Source organism: Sparus aurata, chromosome 5 (genome assembly GCF_900880675.1).
Source record: "Sparus aurata chromosome 5, fSpaAur1.1, whole genome shotgun sequence".
Taxonomy (NCBI): Eukaryota; Metazoa; Chordata; class Actinopteri; order Spariformes; family Sparidae; genus Sparus; species Sparus aurata.
Genome location: NC_044191.1, coordinates 31,523,939 through 31,539,984, shown reverse-complemented (window position 1 = coordinate 31,539,984; position 16,046 = coordinate 31,523,939). Strand labels below are relative to the sequence as shown.

Sequence of the window (16,046 nt, the reverse complement as noted above, 5' to 3'; positions counted from 1 at the left end):
CTGACTCCACACACACACACACACACACACACACACACACTAGATCCTGATTATAGATACAGATCCCCTTACAAAATAAATAGTGAATGCAGGAATTTCACATGAAAAATAAACCCACAGACAAATCTAAAGTCACGCACACACATCAACACATAACCACACGGCCCTCGCTCGCTCGCGATCATCTGAAGTACCTCTAAATCACGCTAATCTGCCCCCTTCTGATCCTCTGAGTGCCCCCTACTTAATCTCTACACCGCTCAACCAAAGGTGAACCCCATTAGTGGCCAGACAAATAGCAGGGTTCGCCCCGGCTACTCCGAGGGAGCGAGGGCCTTTCAGGGTGCCATTGAGCCGCAACTCAAAACTTCTAATCCCCCCCCCCCCCCCCCCCCCCCCCGCACTTCCCCCTCTCCGTTCTCTCTGCATCCCACCCACTCTAAAAAAAGTCCCCTGCTGTTCCTCCACATTAGCTCATTGGTAGTCCATTCCCATTTCCTGTCAAAACATTTCTCCACTGCTCTCTGTTTCCGACTGCCCTCCTCTGCAGAGCTCTCTCAAAGAAAACAAACCGGGCCCACTCCTCGTGTCAGGGTTCGAGCCCACAACAGCCAACACGGGCTGAAGCGGAGCAAAGGTGACCAAACACAAACTCAGCTGACAACCCTACGACTCATCATACACTTCCTGTGCACGCCGGAGTGCCAGTTCTTACAATCCCACATCGCGCGAAGCTCGAGCTCCTCGCCGAAAGGTCAGCAAACTCATTTTCACCAGTCCGACTGTCTGAAGCGGTACCTGTCAGAGAATTTGATATTCTAGACATGGCGTCGTCTCTCCCTGTCTGTCTTCGTGTCATTCTCCCTCTTGCGTCGCCCCCAAGGGAGGAGCCATCCCCATGGTCCTGTGCCAGCTGCTCAGTGGTCCAGCCTGTGTGCCGCTCCGCTGTGCGAGGCGAGGCGGTGTGCACTGGAGCCTCAGGGCCCTGTCGCCACGCTGCCTGGCCCCCAGCCTGAGGGGCTCGCTGACAGGGGGTCTGGAGGGACCGGACAGTGGTAGACCACCGGGGAGAGACCTGTGACAGCGGACTGACGGGACCAGCGTGTCTGACTTTGTCTCCGTGCATGTATGTTTGTGTGACAGACAGGTAACTCATGCATATTCATAGGCGCGGCGTGTTGATTGATTGATCCAGGGGCACGGCGACCTGATCAGTCTGTGCAGTCGATTTCAACGACGGTGGAATTGAGTTGACTGGTGCTGATGGTGGTTCCGATTAATTGATTAAAATTACATCTATGCAGCAGTGTGCAGGCTAAACTCCAGGGTATCACATTAACAGATTTCATGCTACATGTGACAGTTTACTTCAGATGGTGCGACTGACACGGTGAAGGAAATTGACTGCACACAAATGTTTCCTCTGTGGAAACAAAGACACAACAGGTAGTATCCATTAATATACGTTAAACGTCATGTCAAAATGCATCGTTATATACTTATAATGATAGTTAAACCTCTTGCCAGAGTTTTTTGAGACTGCTTTCATTAAGAATACAATGTTTTCTCATTGAAAAATGTGTATATATACACTCTCTTTCTCAAAAGTCACAATCTTCTCCTCTGGCCGAGTAAAATCGGACTGAAAATGCATTTTTTATTTCAGCATAGAACAACATCTTTATACTGGAGCCAAGAACCAGCAGCAGCAGCAGCAGCAGCACTGAAAAATGGGTCAAATCACAAACAGCTGAGATTAAAGTCAAACTCCCAACAGTCCCCTTTAATCAATCAGGCTGGATCCAATATCAAGATAACACATATTTAAATCCACTAGATCTGGACTCTTGTTTGGATCTGCATCAAATTGTCCTCACTCACAGAAACAGCCACCTAAACAAAAATGTCGTAATGTCAAGAAAGTGAGAAGAAATTCCTAAATCTGTCCCTTTATCTGGATCTGCACCAAAAGTCAACGGGCTCTATTCTCAGCTGAGATCAATCCTCCATCCTAGTTTTGTGAAAATCCGTTCAGTAGTTTTTGTGAAACCCTGGTCACAAACCAACCAACCTTGGTGGAGGTAAAAATAGAAACCTTCTCTTTTAGTCAAGTGTCAAGAGGTTTTTTCAAATGTGAAATGCTAAAAAAACAAAATGGGCTCAAAGATTTGGAGCTTTGCCTCCCAATGACCAACTCTTCCCATCGTGTGACTCACAGATCAACAGTTTCCCATCACCAGCAGCAACGACCACCGCTGACGGCGAAACTGTACGAACACCTTTGCCAACAACTGGATGCTCAAATGGAAGATTAAAAACGTCCCTTCTCCACAGGGATCTGTTGGAGAGTGATCCACAACCATTACTCTCAGAGACCATTTTGCCGTTTTTCTCACATAAAGTCCTCCTCACTGATGAAATGTCCCGCCCCAACATCCTGTTTCTGACTATGATACATCAAACAAGGAGGAAAGTTAGAAACTCTCAATCTGTTTCTCAGGACTTTCATTATTTCCTGGCTTCAAAAACGTGACGGTTCGCACCGATCACAGGCCCCGTCCCTCAGGAGTTTCACCTCTTAAAAAGACTTTTCGACATGTCGTCTTTATTAAAATGTGATCGAAAGGAGCGGACGGCAGATCAGGTGCAGCGTGCCAGAGTCAACAGATAAAGCAACAGCATGAATTCCTCCTTGCAGCCAGTGGAAAAATCTTATACTGGGAGTATGAGAAACAATATTCTGAAATGACATTGTTGTCTCACACATAAAACTCTCAAGTGCATATATGATGACCTAACAGGGCGACTTGGCGGCAGTGCATGAGTATGCATCTGGGAGAGGGGAGGAATTCGACCCCTGACACAGTCCAACAAATGTTACTGCATTTATTCTTTGGCTGATGGTTTAATGTTCCTTTCCCAAAGACTCTGCAGCTTCTATTTTCTTTTCGTTTGACGCTGAAGAATGAGGAGGGTCCGCGTTCCCCCCGCGATTGTTAGTACAAGAAGAGAACTATCTAGAGCAGGTAGACGAAATAAGAAAAAGGCGTTCGGGAGAACGGAGGGAAGCGGCCTGCATCAGCACATACTGTTATTTTTTTCAAAATGAGTGGAAGACGGAGGAGCGAGCAGGTGGGTGAACTAACAGATGGCCGGTCTGCTTCTCTGAGACAGCGAACCGGTTGAGACCAGGCATTTACATACAGCAACAAATGATATGTGAATAGTTTATTGTCAAACTGTCCAGACAGTGTTAATCCGTAAAGAACTGTAAAAAAAGAAAAGAAAAAAAGGTTTACAGTTTTACAGCCCAGCAGAGTCGAGACGGCGAGCATGTGTCTCTGCATGTGACTCTTCCTGTAAGACGTCTCTTTGCAGTAATTGATAAATAATATCTGCATGATAAACATTCATCCAGGGAATTTTTTTCGTAATTGAGCTGAAACTAAAACTATCTGCCGCACATCGATCAGGACTGGGGGGGGAAGAAAAAAAAAGAACAAAACAGCGCACTGACTAGTTGAAAACAAAGCTGTGGTACATGCACATAACTAGAACCAGGACTACAAACAGATCAATACAACCCACAACCTAAGATTAAGAGTAATGGATTCCTCTTGGAGCCGAGCATCTGATGTCAAGCCGTCGCCCAGGACGACTAATCATCGTTCAAACAACAACGGTAATCAACTTAAAAGAAGAAGAAAGCACTAAAATGATGCGTGCGTATCAGAAGGAGGTTGTTTTGTTTTTAGGTCGACGTTTAAAAGTGTGATGCGAACGAGCGTGTGCGACGCTCGTCCTGAATCTAAGAGAAGGAAGAGCCGTATTGACAACATCGGAAAATTCCTATTGATTATTCTTCTTCTCTCCGAGCGCAGGCTTGTTAAAAAAGTCCCCTCTTGGAAACACGATCAATTAGTGAGATAGTGCTCGCCATTGATCAGCACCGAGCCCCCACCCCCGCCCCCACCTTCCTCGCAAGCCTCACGATGGATCCCTCCACACACTCCTTATGACCAACTATTGATCTCAGCGTCTTAGCCAAATAATAAAAGCACGCACTCACGCTGAGCGCTGACCCCTCCCGTCCAAAACCACACCGACTAATACTCATACTGACATCTGCTTGTCTCCATTGTAAACCCATGGTTCACTCATAAATACAGAGGCCAGCTTTGGCCCAGAACCAATATAAGTTTCTCAGAGGTCAGAGGTCAGCGTGCCAATAATCCCACCATTAACAGATCTGCGAAGGTTAATACTGGGAACTTCTCACAGAGGACGACTTTGACGGAGCCAAAGCAACAAAGATCGCTGAAAAACACCAGAATCATACATCTGATTGACAGGATGTTGACTATGAAGATATAATATGTAACATTCTCACATTAAAATGACCAGACCTTTGTTATTTTGACATTATCCCAAGATTTTCCAAATTAATTTAGTCGCCTCTCGCTTAAATGTCCAACAGAGAGCCGGAAAGCGAAGAAGAACACATAACCTCCTTCATGAACATTTTCTACTTTCAACAGCAATGATGGCTGTTTAACAATAAAGACAACAACTCCCATGATCCCGCGCTGCTTCACGCACCGTCAAGCTACGTCCTTTGTTTTCATTGTTTTGCATGAGAGGCCACAGAAATTATAAACTTTGTCTTTAAAACTTTGAGGTATAAAACAGAGAGAAGTAGCAAATATTTTGTTTTTTTTGCTTAATGGATGATTTACAGAATCAATCAATTATCAAGGGTGCTGTCAATCCATTTTCAGTTTTGTAATTGTTAATTGTGTCGCTCTCACTATGTTTTGTTTTGCACGTTTTATTTACTGACCTACTTGTGACATTATTGTTATACGGTAAAAGTGTTTTATTTTGTTTCAAAGGCTGCATTGCAGTAAAGTGGTGAAATTTTCTGAAGTTAAACTGTGTTCATATTTTGTGAAAGCACCGACAGTCATCCCTGCAATATTGCTGCAACATTAACATCGAGGCATTCAATCAAAAACACGGTGATATTGATTTTGTCACCCAGGCCGTGCATTTATGAAACGCCGTGTATCAAATGGTGCATCAACCTTCCAGCCCTAACAAGCATGTTGCTCCGAAATAGACACGTAGAAACATTGACCGCGTGACTTTGAACAATTAGTGAAGATTTATGGTGATGATGCCAAGAGGAATCAATCAATCCATCTGTCCATTGATCAATCATCTGGCCAATCAGTGGACACGCCACCCCATCAGTCAGAGATAAGAGACTCTCCGCACAGAGGAGTCACATCAGGCCCGCGAGCGTCGCAGTTCACCAATGTTAAGATTAGACAATCGTAAAACTATTAGACACAGCAGGCAGCCGCGCATTAGATAATTCTCTCCCATAGGCAACTTAAGAGTCATCTCTTTGTCAACGACTGCCCTTGCCCTCTTCATCCCTCGGTCCCTCCACCCCTCTATCCCTTCACCCCTCCCTATGGATCAGCTGTGATCTCCTCTCTTTCCTTTCACTCAAATCAGGATTAGGGAGAAGAGGAGGCGGGGGGGAGGCAGGGGGTGCAGCAGCAGCAGCAGCAGCAGGAGAAAGGGGGGGGGGGGAGAAAACTGAAACAATATGGAAAGGAGATTAGAAAAGAGGGGGTTTGGGCCGTTTGGGGAATTGCAAACTCCCTTGTGCTTGGGTAGGTGTCCTAATGACACCGCCTAATTATGGCAAAATTAGACAGGCTAAAGGGAAGGCGGGGAGGGGGGGGGGAGGCGGTGGTGGAGATGGTAACGTAAAGGGAGAAGAAGAAGAAGGAGAAGAAGAGGAGGAGCGGGGGAATTAAGCAATAGGGAGAGAAGAAGAAGTAAGTGCAACGGCGGACAAAAAGAGCAAGAGGGGTGTGCAGAAGTAGAGATACGAGGCGAGGCCGGGAGGACGGGGAGCGTGGGGGATAAGAGTCAGAGAGAGAAAGAGAGAGAGAGAGAGAGAGGAGAAAAAAAAGAGGAGAGGAGGAAGAGAAAGGGTAGAAAGCAGTGGCTGGGCGATAGGAGCGAGAGTGGGCCCCAGCACGCTGCATGTTAATTGGAGAACAGGTGTTGGGGCTGGGAGCAGGAGGCTGATTACTGGAGCCACAGAAACAGACCGTCTCCTCCACACACACACACACACACACACACACACACACACACACACACACACACACACACACACACACACACACACACACACACACACACATGAATAATTTAAGACCCAAGCAGTGACTAGGAAAAAAGGTCAAAGGAGGGGTCACGCAGGCACATACACAATCGCACATACATGAATAAACGTGCAAAGGATCCGCCGCACACCAAAACATACATCCACACAAACATGCTCTGCACACGCACACATCTCGCCCTGCCAATCTCTTTGCTACTCGTCGAGTCGAGTGAGAAAAGTGCACATAAAGTGGCAGAGAAAGGGCACCGGGCCACGCAAGGATTCCATTGGCTTATCAGAAATTAACCGGCTGCTAATAGGCCGCTCCCCGAGGAGGGGATTTTCGCCGGACCAGTCAAGAGGGAGAAGCCCCCGTCAGGACGGGATATGCCCAGTGTGATTAGGGAGTACAGTAGGTCAATGATTCCATTTAAATCAATCCTCACACCAGCCTGCACGCACACAAACACACACACGGAGCCACAAAGAGATACAGATCGCGTTCTCCTCGACAGCCCGCCGCCGAGATACTCACAAACAAATCTGGGGGAGGTTTAGCCATGTTGGGAGGAAGTATAAAGGGGGTGTGGAGGGAGGGAGGGGGAGTAATGTGCTACAGTAAATGAGAAAAGCAGCTGCTCCAAGGTATTCTGGGAAAATTCGAAAGACAACAGCCCAATTTTTCCGTTATATCTTCAGCGGAGTTCCTCTGAGACACACTGTCAACAGCCAGCCAGCTTGAACTGAGGAGGGGAAAGAAAAGGGTCCTTGACGTATATGAAGTGAGTGTTTTCTAAGACAGACTATTTGAGGAGGAAGGAGCGAGGAGGAAGGAGAGCGAAGAGGAGAGAGCGACCGAGGGGAGGGCGAGGAGATGAAGGTTTTCGCGTCTATGACATCGCAGAGAAAGTATTTCACATGCGGTCTGCTTATGAGCATTCATCACGCCGGTTAATGCCGGGCAGACAGCGCGAGGCCTCCGGAATCCCTCGGACGTGAAGGCCCTCACACACGCTGATTACGGCGGTGGTCATCCGCCCTTTAAGCCTGATAACTGGCTGTCAGGGTGAACATTTACTACATATGTGAGCCTGTCTGGAGGTTTTTTTTTTTTCTTGAGAGCCCCACGTGCTTCTGATAAAAGGGAAATCTACGCTCTTGGCAGGTTTCAGGTGCAACGTTGGCTGTAAAATGTAATGAGTGACCAAAGTGAAACAGATTCCAGCAGGCAGAAGATAGATCAACAGATAAACAGCCCGCTGAGGAGACACATGGGAGGCAGACATGGACACAGATACTCTGGACTTGTGCTTTACAGCGCGAGCCGACTCTGAGCCGTTTCCCCTCTGTTGTAAATGCCAATATTTATATGTGATGTGAACATTCATATGCAAAGAAAAACACACAGAAACATTAACACTCCTGTAGATATACGAGCATCTGCTGTAACTGGAGGGTGTACGAGAAATCAAAAGCACACATTTTTCTCCTCTTTGCTCTTTTCATCCATCTGAATTGTTTTGTTTTGTTTTATGAACATCAAGTTTGGAGATATCTGCTTTCTTATCCAGTAAAAATGGAACAAGATGACACTAAAAGAACAACTCAACTGTCTCTTTCCCACAAAATTATAATCCAAAGTGTTTAACTAAGCTAGTTGAGGAGGAAGCCATTGATGTTTACATCAGGAGCACAAGCTTCTACTCCATGTAGAGGGTTTTATTGGATTATGTCGGGTAACCAGGTCATGATTCCCGGAAAGAAACATCGCTAACACCTAAACAATCTGGACGGATAAACTGCACTTAAAGTTTGAGGAAAAATGTGTATTTCCGATGGGGTTTTTCTCTCCTTTTAAGAATGTGTAGGTGCCTGTATACAAAGAGAGGGCGGCCTGAACATTTAGTTTGAAGAGGCACTTATTTAAAGTGGTGGACTGTGTGGGACGCTGGTGTGATCTCATTACCTGTCAATGATGACCGGGTCAGAGGGCGTCTCGTTTCGGTTGCCGCAACTTTTCTTCTCACAACAGCGGCTGAGTGGGCAAGTTAAAGAGACAGAGGGAGAGGGAGAGACACAAAAAGAAAAGTCAGTGGAAGGGGAGAAACAACAACAAATTAAACAGGAGGAGCCGTCATTTGTCTGGCCCCGTCCACATCCACATCCACATGGCCCAGACTGCTCTGCCCCGCCGTCGGCCAAGATCCAGGAGCACACAAAGGAGGCATGAAAGGGGAGGGGAAGAATAGACAAAAGAATAAAAGAGGAAGAAAAGGTACAACAACACACCCTACAAACAGTGAGAGACCATTCAAAAGTGAAAAGCCAGCCAGGCAATCTGTCACATTGATTTCGAAATCAAACTCAACCCCCACGCAGCCTCACTGCACACACACACACACACACACACACACACACACCGTCCCACAACATCCTACCATTCGTCAGCAGTCCTGTCCGAGGAGCCTGCTGGCCACCCACCCCCCCCCCCCTCCCCAAAGTCCCCTTCACTGCATAACAAAAGTGCCCCCACCCCTAACCATCTGCCACCCCTACACCTCGCCTCACCCCTCTCGTGTCCCAGCTTGGCCCTGCCCTGCCCCCCTCCGCCCCCCTGTCAGACGGCCTCACTCCCCAGCTGTGACGCTTGCCCTCTGCCTCCCCGGCTCTGTTATTAGCCAGCTGTGAGTCACATTCGGGCATCTGCTGGCTACACAATGGCAAACCCCACTCCGTCTTAGCCCCCATGTCCTTCCCCCTGCTGCCCCTCCAATCCTGGGTCACTGCCCCACTTCCAGACCACTCTCTGCAGCTTCTTGCTCCATCCAGAAACCCCCCACCCCACCACCACCACCACCACCACCACCCGGCTTCACCTCGTCATTCACCAAATAATAACCAAATCCTGTGGTCAATAAGCCGTGTCTAGGCTCTGTACACCACCACACTTGTCATCACATGTTGACAAAATTCAAACTTGATGTCTTGGCTAAACGGGAGGAAAAAAGGTGGATCGCAACCCCTAAAGTGTGTCTGCCGCTGTCGGCTGTGGTCGGGCCGCGCGAAAAAAAACTCCAGGCCCGGAAAGACGGAGAGGAGCTCCAGGAAGAAACAGGAGCTGGGCCAGTGTGCTGTGTTACAGCAGAAAGCAGCGGGGGGTTACCACTGAAACAAGAATGATGACAGACAGGCTAGACTTACAGTTCAACCGCAGTCTACTTTCAAAAAAAGTAGAGCCCCGAGCCTGATCCCAAAAACACATTTCAAGCTGAGTGAGTCGAAGCAAAGTGAAGGAGAGTAGAGGATATTTGGATTTCGTCCCCGTGGGTGAAGGTTTGAATGAGTGCATGTGTGTGTATGTGTGTGTGTTTGACTCACCTGCACATAACCTCGTGTGTGAGCAGAACTCGGCACATCTCTGGGTTCTTGTTCTGTCCCTCGTACGCTATGGGCTGAGAGGGAGGAAATGAGGAAGCAACGAGACGGATTCAGTTTCGCTCAGTCGAAATCAGATTAAAAACTCTAAATTCCTTTGAGAAGAACTTGAGGGGGGGGAAAGTTTACCAACCTGTTTTGTGACGGAGTCGATGAGTCGCGCGTAAAGATCCTGCTCCGTACGAACACCTGGGCGACAGAACAACACAGAAATTGGTCATTTTAGGCACGAGAGGGAAAGAAAGCTAACGTGCGTTCGCTTTTTTTATGCGCGTTGATAAAAGGTGAAAAGTGAATTAAGGCCGATTCAGCCGTCTCTGATTGCAAAACACTGAATAACCATAAATTAAGCAACTGAAACTGCTAATCCAACTTGATTAAAAAAAAACAACTACACACTGAGGATCCTTAAATAAAATGGAAAGATTTATGGCATTAATCTTTATTTATCTCAAACTCTGGACGAGCTCTAAGAAAAAAGCATTTGAACTCCGTCCAGCCAACATGGAGGAATAAGATTGGCATGCTGTTCGTATTTTTTTTCTCCCTCTGATGGTTTCCGAGGGGATTGGGAGTTATTTGACGTTTGATGATTATTAGTCATGTTCTGCTTTGAGGTCAGAATTTATAACCCCATTCTCACGATTTGTCAAGCTGGGGTTTTTTTTTCCGGATTTATTCCCAAAGTTTACTTCACCGACTTGAGGTTAGAGTCGTACGCCAACAGGTGAAAAAGTCCCCGACCAAAGAGAGTATGTCTTTTCTTTAAAAAAGCTTTTTGAATCAGGTGTGCCTCTGAGTGAGATTTCCTGAAACACCTGAAACCTCTGCTTCAAAACCGCCGCTGTAAATCACCCGAGAAAGGAAAACGACGCGTAATAAATGGCTTCTTGAGAGAGGAGAGCATTTTTTTTTTTATAGAGACTTTGGAGAGTATTGCTTTTAAAATGTGTTCCTCTCATCAAAGTCTCGATTGAGATGCCTTTGATATCGCTTGGGGGAAGGGGATGAGGAGGAAGTGCTTTTGGTGTGCTTGTATGTACATGTGTGTGTGTGTGTGTGTGTGTGTGTGTGTGTGTGTGTGGAGGGTGTATGAGGGGGTTGCACTGGAACATGTCTTTTATCTTCTCTCCCATGGGTGCCGCTGCGATGGCAGAGTAGGGGCAGCAGCGGCTCATGGGAACCGGATTTCTCTGTGCATCCCCGGATCTGATGTGGAAGCACCATGGGGGGTTGGAGGAGTTGGAGGGGGGGGAGATGGAGGGGAGGGGGAGTCGGGGTTGGGGTTGGGCTGGGGCGGCAACGTGTACCTCATTTCCCCGTACACGGAGCCCAGAAGTGGCTCCTGGCAGAGCTGAACGCTGGATTGTGCGGGGCCAAGTGATTAGACGATGAGTGGAAGGTAATTTATGAGCTCGGGGTGGAGAGGCGAGGTAAAGCAGCGGCGGATGTGGAGGGAGATTAGTTAAGTGGAAAGGTGTGTGTCATGTTAGCACGCCGGTGTCGCCGCTGACCTTTGCCAACTCCCGTTACGCGCGGGGCCTCGGCGGCGGCGTCTGAATGATCAAATTAGACACCTCCGAGGGCAAAGAATCAACCCATAATCTGAGAAGTCGTGTTCGACTCTACTCACCGTTGCTGTAGAGGAGCTGCAGCTTGTAGTGAGTGCCGTTGTTCGTCTTTTCCCCCGTCTGCTCCTTGGAAAAGGGAGGACGGACACACAGACACACGCAGGGCATGCAGTTAAGCACATTTGGGGCAAAGATAAGTACAGCTGAGCATCAGTGAGTCTTTCCTAATCCTGCAGCGCGTCCTTCCCTGGGAGCAGCGTCGAGATCAGAGGGTTGTAGGCTCAACGCCCACGTGGGACCCTTTTTTTCGGCCGTGCTCAAGAGCTGAGCGCTTAACCTTGAGTTGGATGTTCTTTGTAGAGGTTGAACTATCATGTCTGATACGGGCTCCTAAAACCTTACGATCAAATGCGGAGGTCCTCCTCACAACACGACGCGCATGTGTGTGTGCGTGCAAAATGTGTCTCAGTGAGTGGAAAGTGCTGTATGTGAGACTGAGCAGCAGTCGACCTTGACAGAAAAACTTCCTTTCCGCTATCCCTCCTTTCCCCCCCCCCCCCAGGCCCTCCACTGTAGCCTCTCACTTCTTCCCTCACCCCCTCCGCTTTCTCTGTCTCTTGTTCCTCCTCTTTCGTACTCTTCTTCTACCTCTACTGGTCTTTCTAAGTGGTCTCAAAGGAATGCTCTCTGGTCCAATAACCCAGGAGGCTGGCATCAGTGAGATCCAGAGCGGGGAGAAAGGAGGAGAGAGAAACGAGGGAGGCTGGGGAGGTAAAGAAGCTGGGAGAAGGAGACAGTTGTGGCGAGGAGGAGGGGGGGAGAGAGAGAGAATTAAGATGCACGAAGATAAGCCGGGAAGTAACCGAGCTCAAAACTTCAAATGAAAAGCGAGATTGAGACTTAACGTCGGGAGATAGATGGATGCCTGGCTTCATAAGTTTTTGTAAATATACACAGAGGAACATTTATTTCGCCATGCCATCGCTCTACCTCTGCATAATTACAAAGCAAAAACAGATGCCAGGGTAACCATGCAGAAAATGAACCCCTCCGCAGCCGTCATATTACTCCACGACCGGCCTGTGTGGCACGAAGAGGAGGGTGGGGGGGAGGGGGGGGGGAGGCACACTGACAGCTCTCAGCCCTGGCATTAGCGCCGCCGCCCTCCCACCCTCCGGCCATGAAATTCATAGCAAAACTATGTTTGAACTTGAGCTGACAGCGCGGCGTCCTCTTGTCTTTCTCACCGGAGAGCTGTTGCCAGTTTGAGAGACGCTCGCTAGCCCCCCCCCCCCCCCTCTCACCACAAGGCAAAAACATCCATCAACACCGGGCATAAGGCTCCCAGCCTCCCCTCTCCAGACTCTTTCTAACTCTGTCTCCACGCTGCACCCTTCCTTATTTTGGTCTTGTCCAACCTGAGGAATCCAGCTCCCCCCCACCTCCTCCTCCTCCCCACAGCAGTATTTAGAGTACTGGAGGGATGGATGAGGGGGGGTGCATGAAGGAAAAGAGACTTTGATGATTAGTTCACTGTATAACTTAACAGGAGCAGGCATAATTTGCATTTTAAAAAGTAGTGATGTCCCCCTAATGAGGCAAGCTGCTAATTAGTCATTAGATATTCTTTTTCAATCCCACATCATCAGCTCATTGAGGGTAAAGCTTGTGTAAACATGTAGCCGTCAGCTGTTCGATATGCTTGGCTTTGCTGCGGATGGGGAGGATCAAGTTGAGCACCTGGTTACAGCTGAAATACTTTATACTTCCAGAGCATCCTGCTGCTGTTACTCACAGCTTCTCGGCTGATATTGTTCAGACGGATGCTTTTTTTTAAAACGCTCACACACCTTGTCATGCTCAACAAAGTCCACGAAGGAGGTCCTCTCCACCTCCACAGGTTGCCCGTGTCTGTCGTAGAGCGCCAGGACGAAGTGGAAGAAGTTGGACTTGCGGAGATTGGAGGGCGGCTGCTTCTCGAAGTGAGCTCTCGACAGGGCGACGCCACTGAGGACAGAAGAGGGGAGAGACGCTCAGCTCAGTGTCAGAGTCAACACACTCACACTGGGCTTAATAAACAGGAAGATGAGGCTCATTTTTATTGGATGACAAGCTAGAAATGAACACAATCCACATATAGGTGGTTAAAATATTTCTAAAAATGAAATTAAAAATAAAAGCCAGTTCCTCCTCTGTTATAAAATCAATAAAAGTAAATTAATATGCAGCTCAGATGTTTTATTTATTGGCTTAATTTAAATATTCAAATGTTTTTTTTTTTTCTTAAAAGCATTTAATTTCCATTTGGGTTACAAAGTTTTTTTATTCTCTAACTTTAAGGCCCCTTTTTTTTTTATCCAGTTCATCCACACAAATAATATCAATCATTTGTTTATGGATATTTTTGTTTTAACTGTAATTTAAAAGCCCATTTTTTCCTATCACGAATAAAAATTACTCAGAAAGGGAAAAACAGAAAAACAGGAAACAAACCTTAAAATACAAAGAGCTCTTTGAATGACTGCTGGAGCTTCTCTGGTTAAAAATGTTGAAATTAAACAAATATTAAAGATATTTAGGAGAAACTGTATGTGAAACCAGATGAGCAGCAGAGCTTCCTCTGTGTTTCTGTACATTTAACTTCTGTTGAAAATTATCTTAAATCTTTAGCACAAAACTCAAACTTGAGAAGTTGACGGATTTTCGTAGCGGCCGTAAACGTCTCTTCGAACCAAAAAGAGCCAGAGCGACATTTAATTTAATTTATTTTATTTTACGTTAGACAAGTTTGATTTAATTTATATATTTATTTATTTATTTATTTGTATAAAATGCTGCAATCGAGTGAGATTATCCAACGTGCAATAAAACAATTTAGACTATCAAATAACCTGAAAACAAAACGAATCATAATTTATATTTATATTTTTATATCCAGTAAGAATAAGAATGTATTTAATAAACGTTGTGCCTTTTTTTATTTTCCTTGTTTCCTTGAAAAATAATCCACCGCGCGTGTGTAAAAAAAAAACTGTTCTGTGAAGTTTGGACACGATCAGTTTGGACCGTGAGGAAACAGATGTGCGTGTGTTTGTTACAGATAAACAAATAAAATAAATCCAAACGATGATGAAGAGGAAGATTAAACATCTGGGGAGGAAGCGACTCGACAATAGAAGAGCGAAGAAGAATCGTAAATGTGAGGATGAGGAGTGTGCTCGATGAGAAACAACAGCTGTAACCGCTGCTTCATATAGAATATTATACATATTTAGCTTTAGTCGCAAAAAGTTTGGAGAGATTAAATTCTGTAAACTAAATAAATGTAATTCTCTGATCTGCAGCTGGTTGACGTGATTCAGGCCGAAGAATAAAGTTCTGCTCATTAGTTTTCACACATAAACATTAATATTTCTTTATATAATCATGTTAATATTGACAATAATAATAATGTGGAGCCTCTTATTTAAATGTCAGGTTTAAAGGCGCCGTCTGTCATCTTTTGCAACAAGTAGTTTGCAGCTTTTCTGCTCTCGTGTCAAATATTCACACATTTTGAACTCCGCTGTGATCTCCTGACGCTGGTGAGGAAAATAAATCCCGTCACGTTTCTACCGAGCAGCGCTGCAGCTGTGAGAGGAGAGCTGCGGCGTGATGCTGATGTCAACAGATCAGCTGTGGTGGGTTTTTCTACTGTACCTTTGCGCCGCGACGTTCGCGTCCACCACCCCGACATTACGCACCCACGACCGGACCGGATCCATCTCCTCTCCAAGACTCCTCTCTTTTAATCCGCTCACTTCTCGTATCAGGTGCTCCTGGATCCCGAACATTTAAGCCCCGTTCTCGGTGGACTCGATGCACTCTTTTTGAACTTAAGAATAACACAAAAATGAGTTGGAGAGCGTGAGCACTTTGGCAAACAAACAGCAGAAGGTCCAACCCCGAGGCGCTGCGCTCATCCACAGCGCCGCAAGACACACTGAGCTTTCACAGAGCTTTGAAAAAGAAAAGGAGTGGAGCTGTGCGGTGCTTCGGGAGGCGACTCGGTGAGGAAAAAGAACAGCAGAAGAATCCACTCACACTTTCTTCTAAGCCAGAAACGACGGTAACAGATGTATTCCCCCACTAATTACAAGCATTGTCCAAGCGCAAAAAAAAAAAAATCTCCAGCGTCAGGTCGAGCGCAAAATGTTCACCTGCTCGGGGCTCAACTCCTCAGACAGTTCAGAGAGAGATTCTGTTTTTTGTTTTTTGTTTTTTTAAAGAAAAGATGTGTGAGGAGAAGTCCTTCCTTTGTCAGGAGGCCGGGTCGGATCAAAACAGTTGATCCGAGGGCCGGGAAGCTCGCAGTGAACCGCTGTCTGGAAGCATGAATGAGACCCTCCGCCGGGATAGAGCGTGGAGGAGGGGCCTCGGTGCCATATGGGGGACCGATTGTTGAAATGGATGCTCTCATTGGTGTAAAGTGCATCCGTTGTTTGGACTTGTGCCAGATTCAGCATCCAACCAGCGACTCTGGCAACAAAACTTCACACACATTAAGTTCGGCCGGGGTGAGAACAGGCTGAGTGCGCAACATTTACAAAACAAACAAACAAAAAAAGAATAAGAAACACGCGTCAAAAACAAAAAGAAGCGTGCGTAAAATTAAAGGTCTTTCTTTGTGCGTGTGTGTTTGGGTTTTATTCAACATGTTGGGGGTTCATTAAAGTGTTTTGAGTGTTTTATTTATTTGATCCCGGACTCTCTGGTGCCGGTTCTGCCCCTCACACATCGTGTTCGGTGTTATTTTGTCCAAAGTCAGGACTGAACGGGAGTGTTGCTCCGGACAGGCGCGTATTCAGCAG

General features: G+C 46.7%; 1 protein-coding gene across 4 annotated transcripts in view; it reads right to left on the bottom strand.

Moving 5' to 3' along the window:
- The window catches only part of ebf2 (EBF transcription factor 2), a 31,505-nt gene extending 15,926 nt beyond the window's left edge, over positions 1-15,579 (bottom strand). For 2 of the 4 annotated variants that reach the window (XM_030417363.1, XM_030417365.1), the window contains exons 1-6: positions 14,896-15,579; positions 13,047-13,203; positions 11,259-11,322; positions 9,759-9,814; positions 9,569-9,642; positions 8,157-8,225 (exon numbers count right to left, since the gene is read on the bottom strand). In XM_030417363.1, coding sequence (XP_030273223.1) covers positions 8,157-8,225; positions 9,569-9,642; positions 9,759-9,814; positions 11,259-11,322; positions 13,047-13,203; positions 14,896-15,029 — 554 coding nt within the window. In that variant the 5' untranslated portion in view covers positions 15,030-15,579. The remainder of the gene's footprint in view (positions 1-8,156; positions 8,226-9,568; positions 9,643-9,758; positions 9,815-11,258; positions 11,323-13,046; positions 13,204-14,895) is intronic. The other 2 variants (XM_030417364.1, XM_030417366.1) reach the window with 1 other exon arrangement.
- Positions 15,580-16,046: the final 467 nt, after the last annotated feature.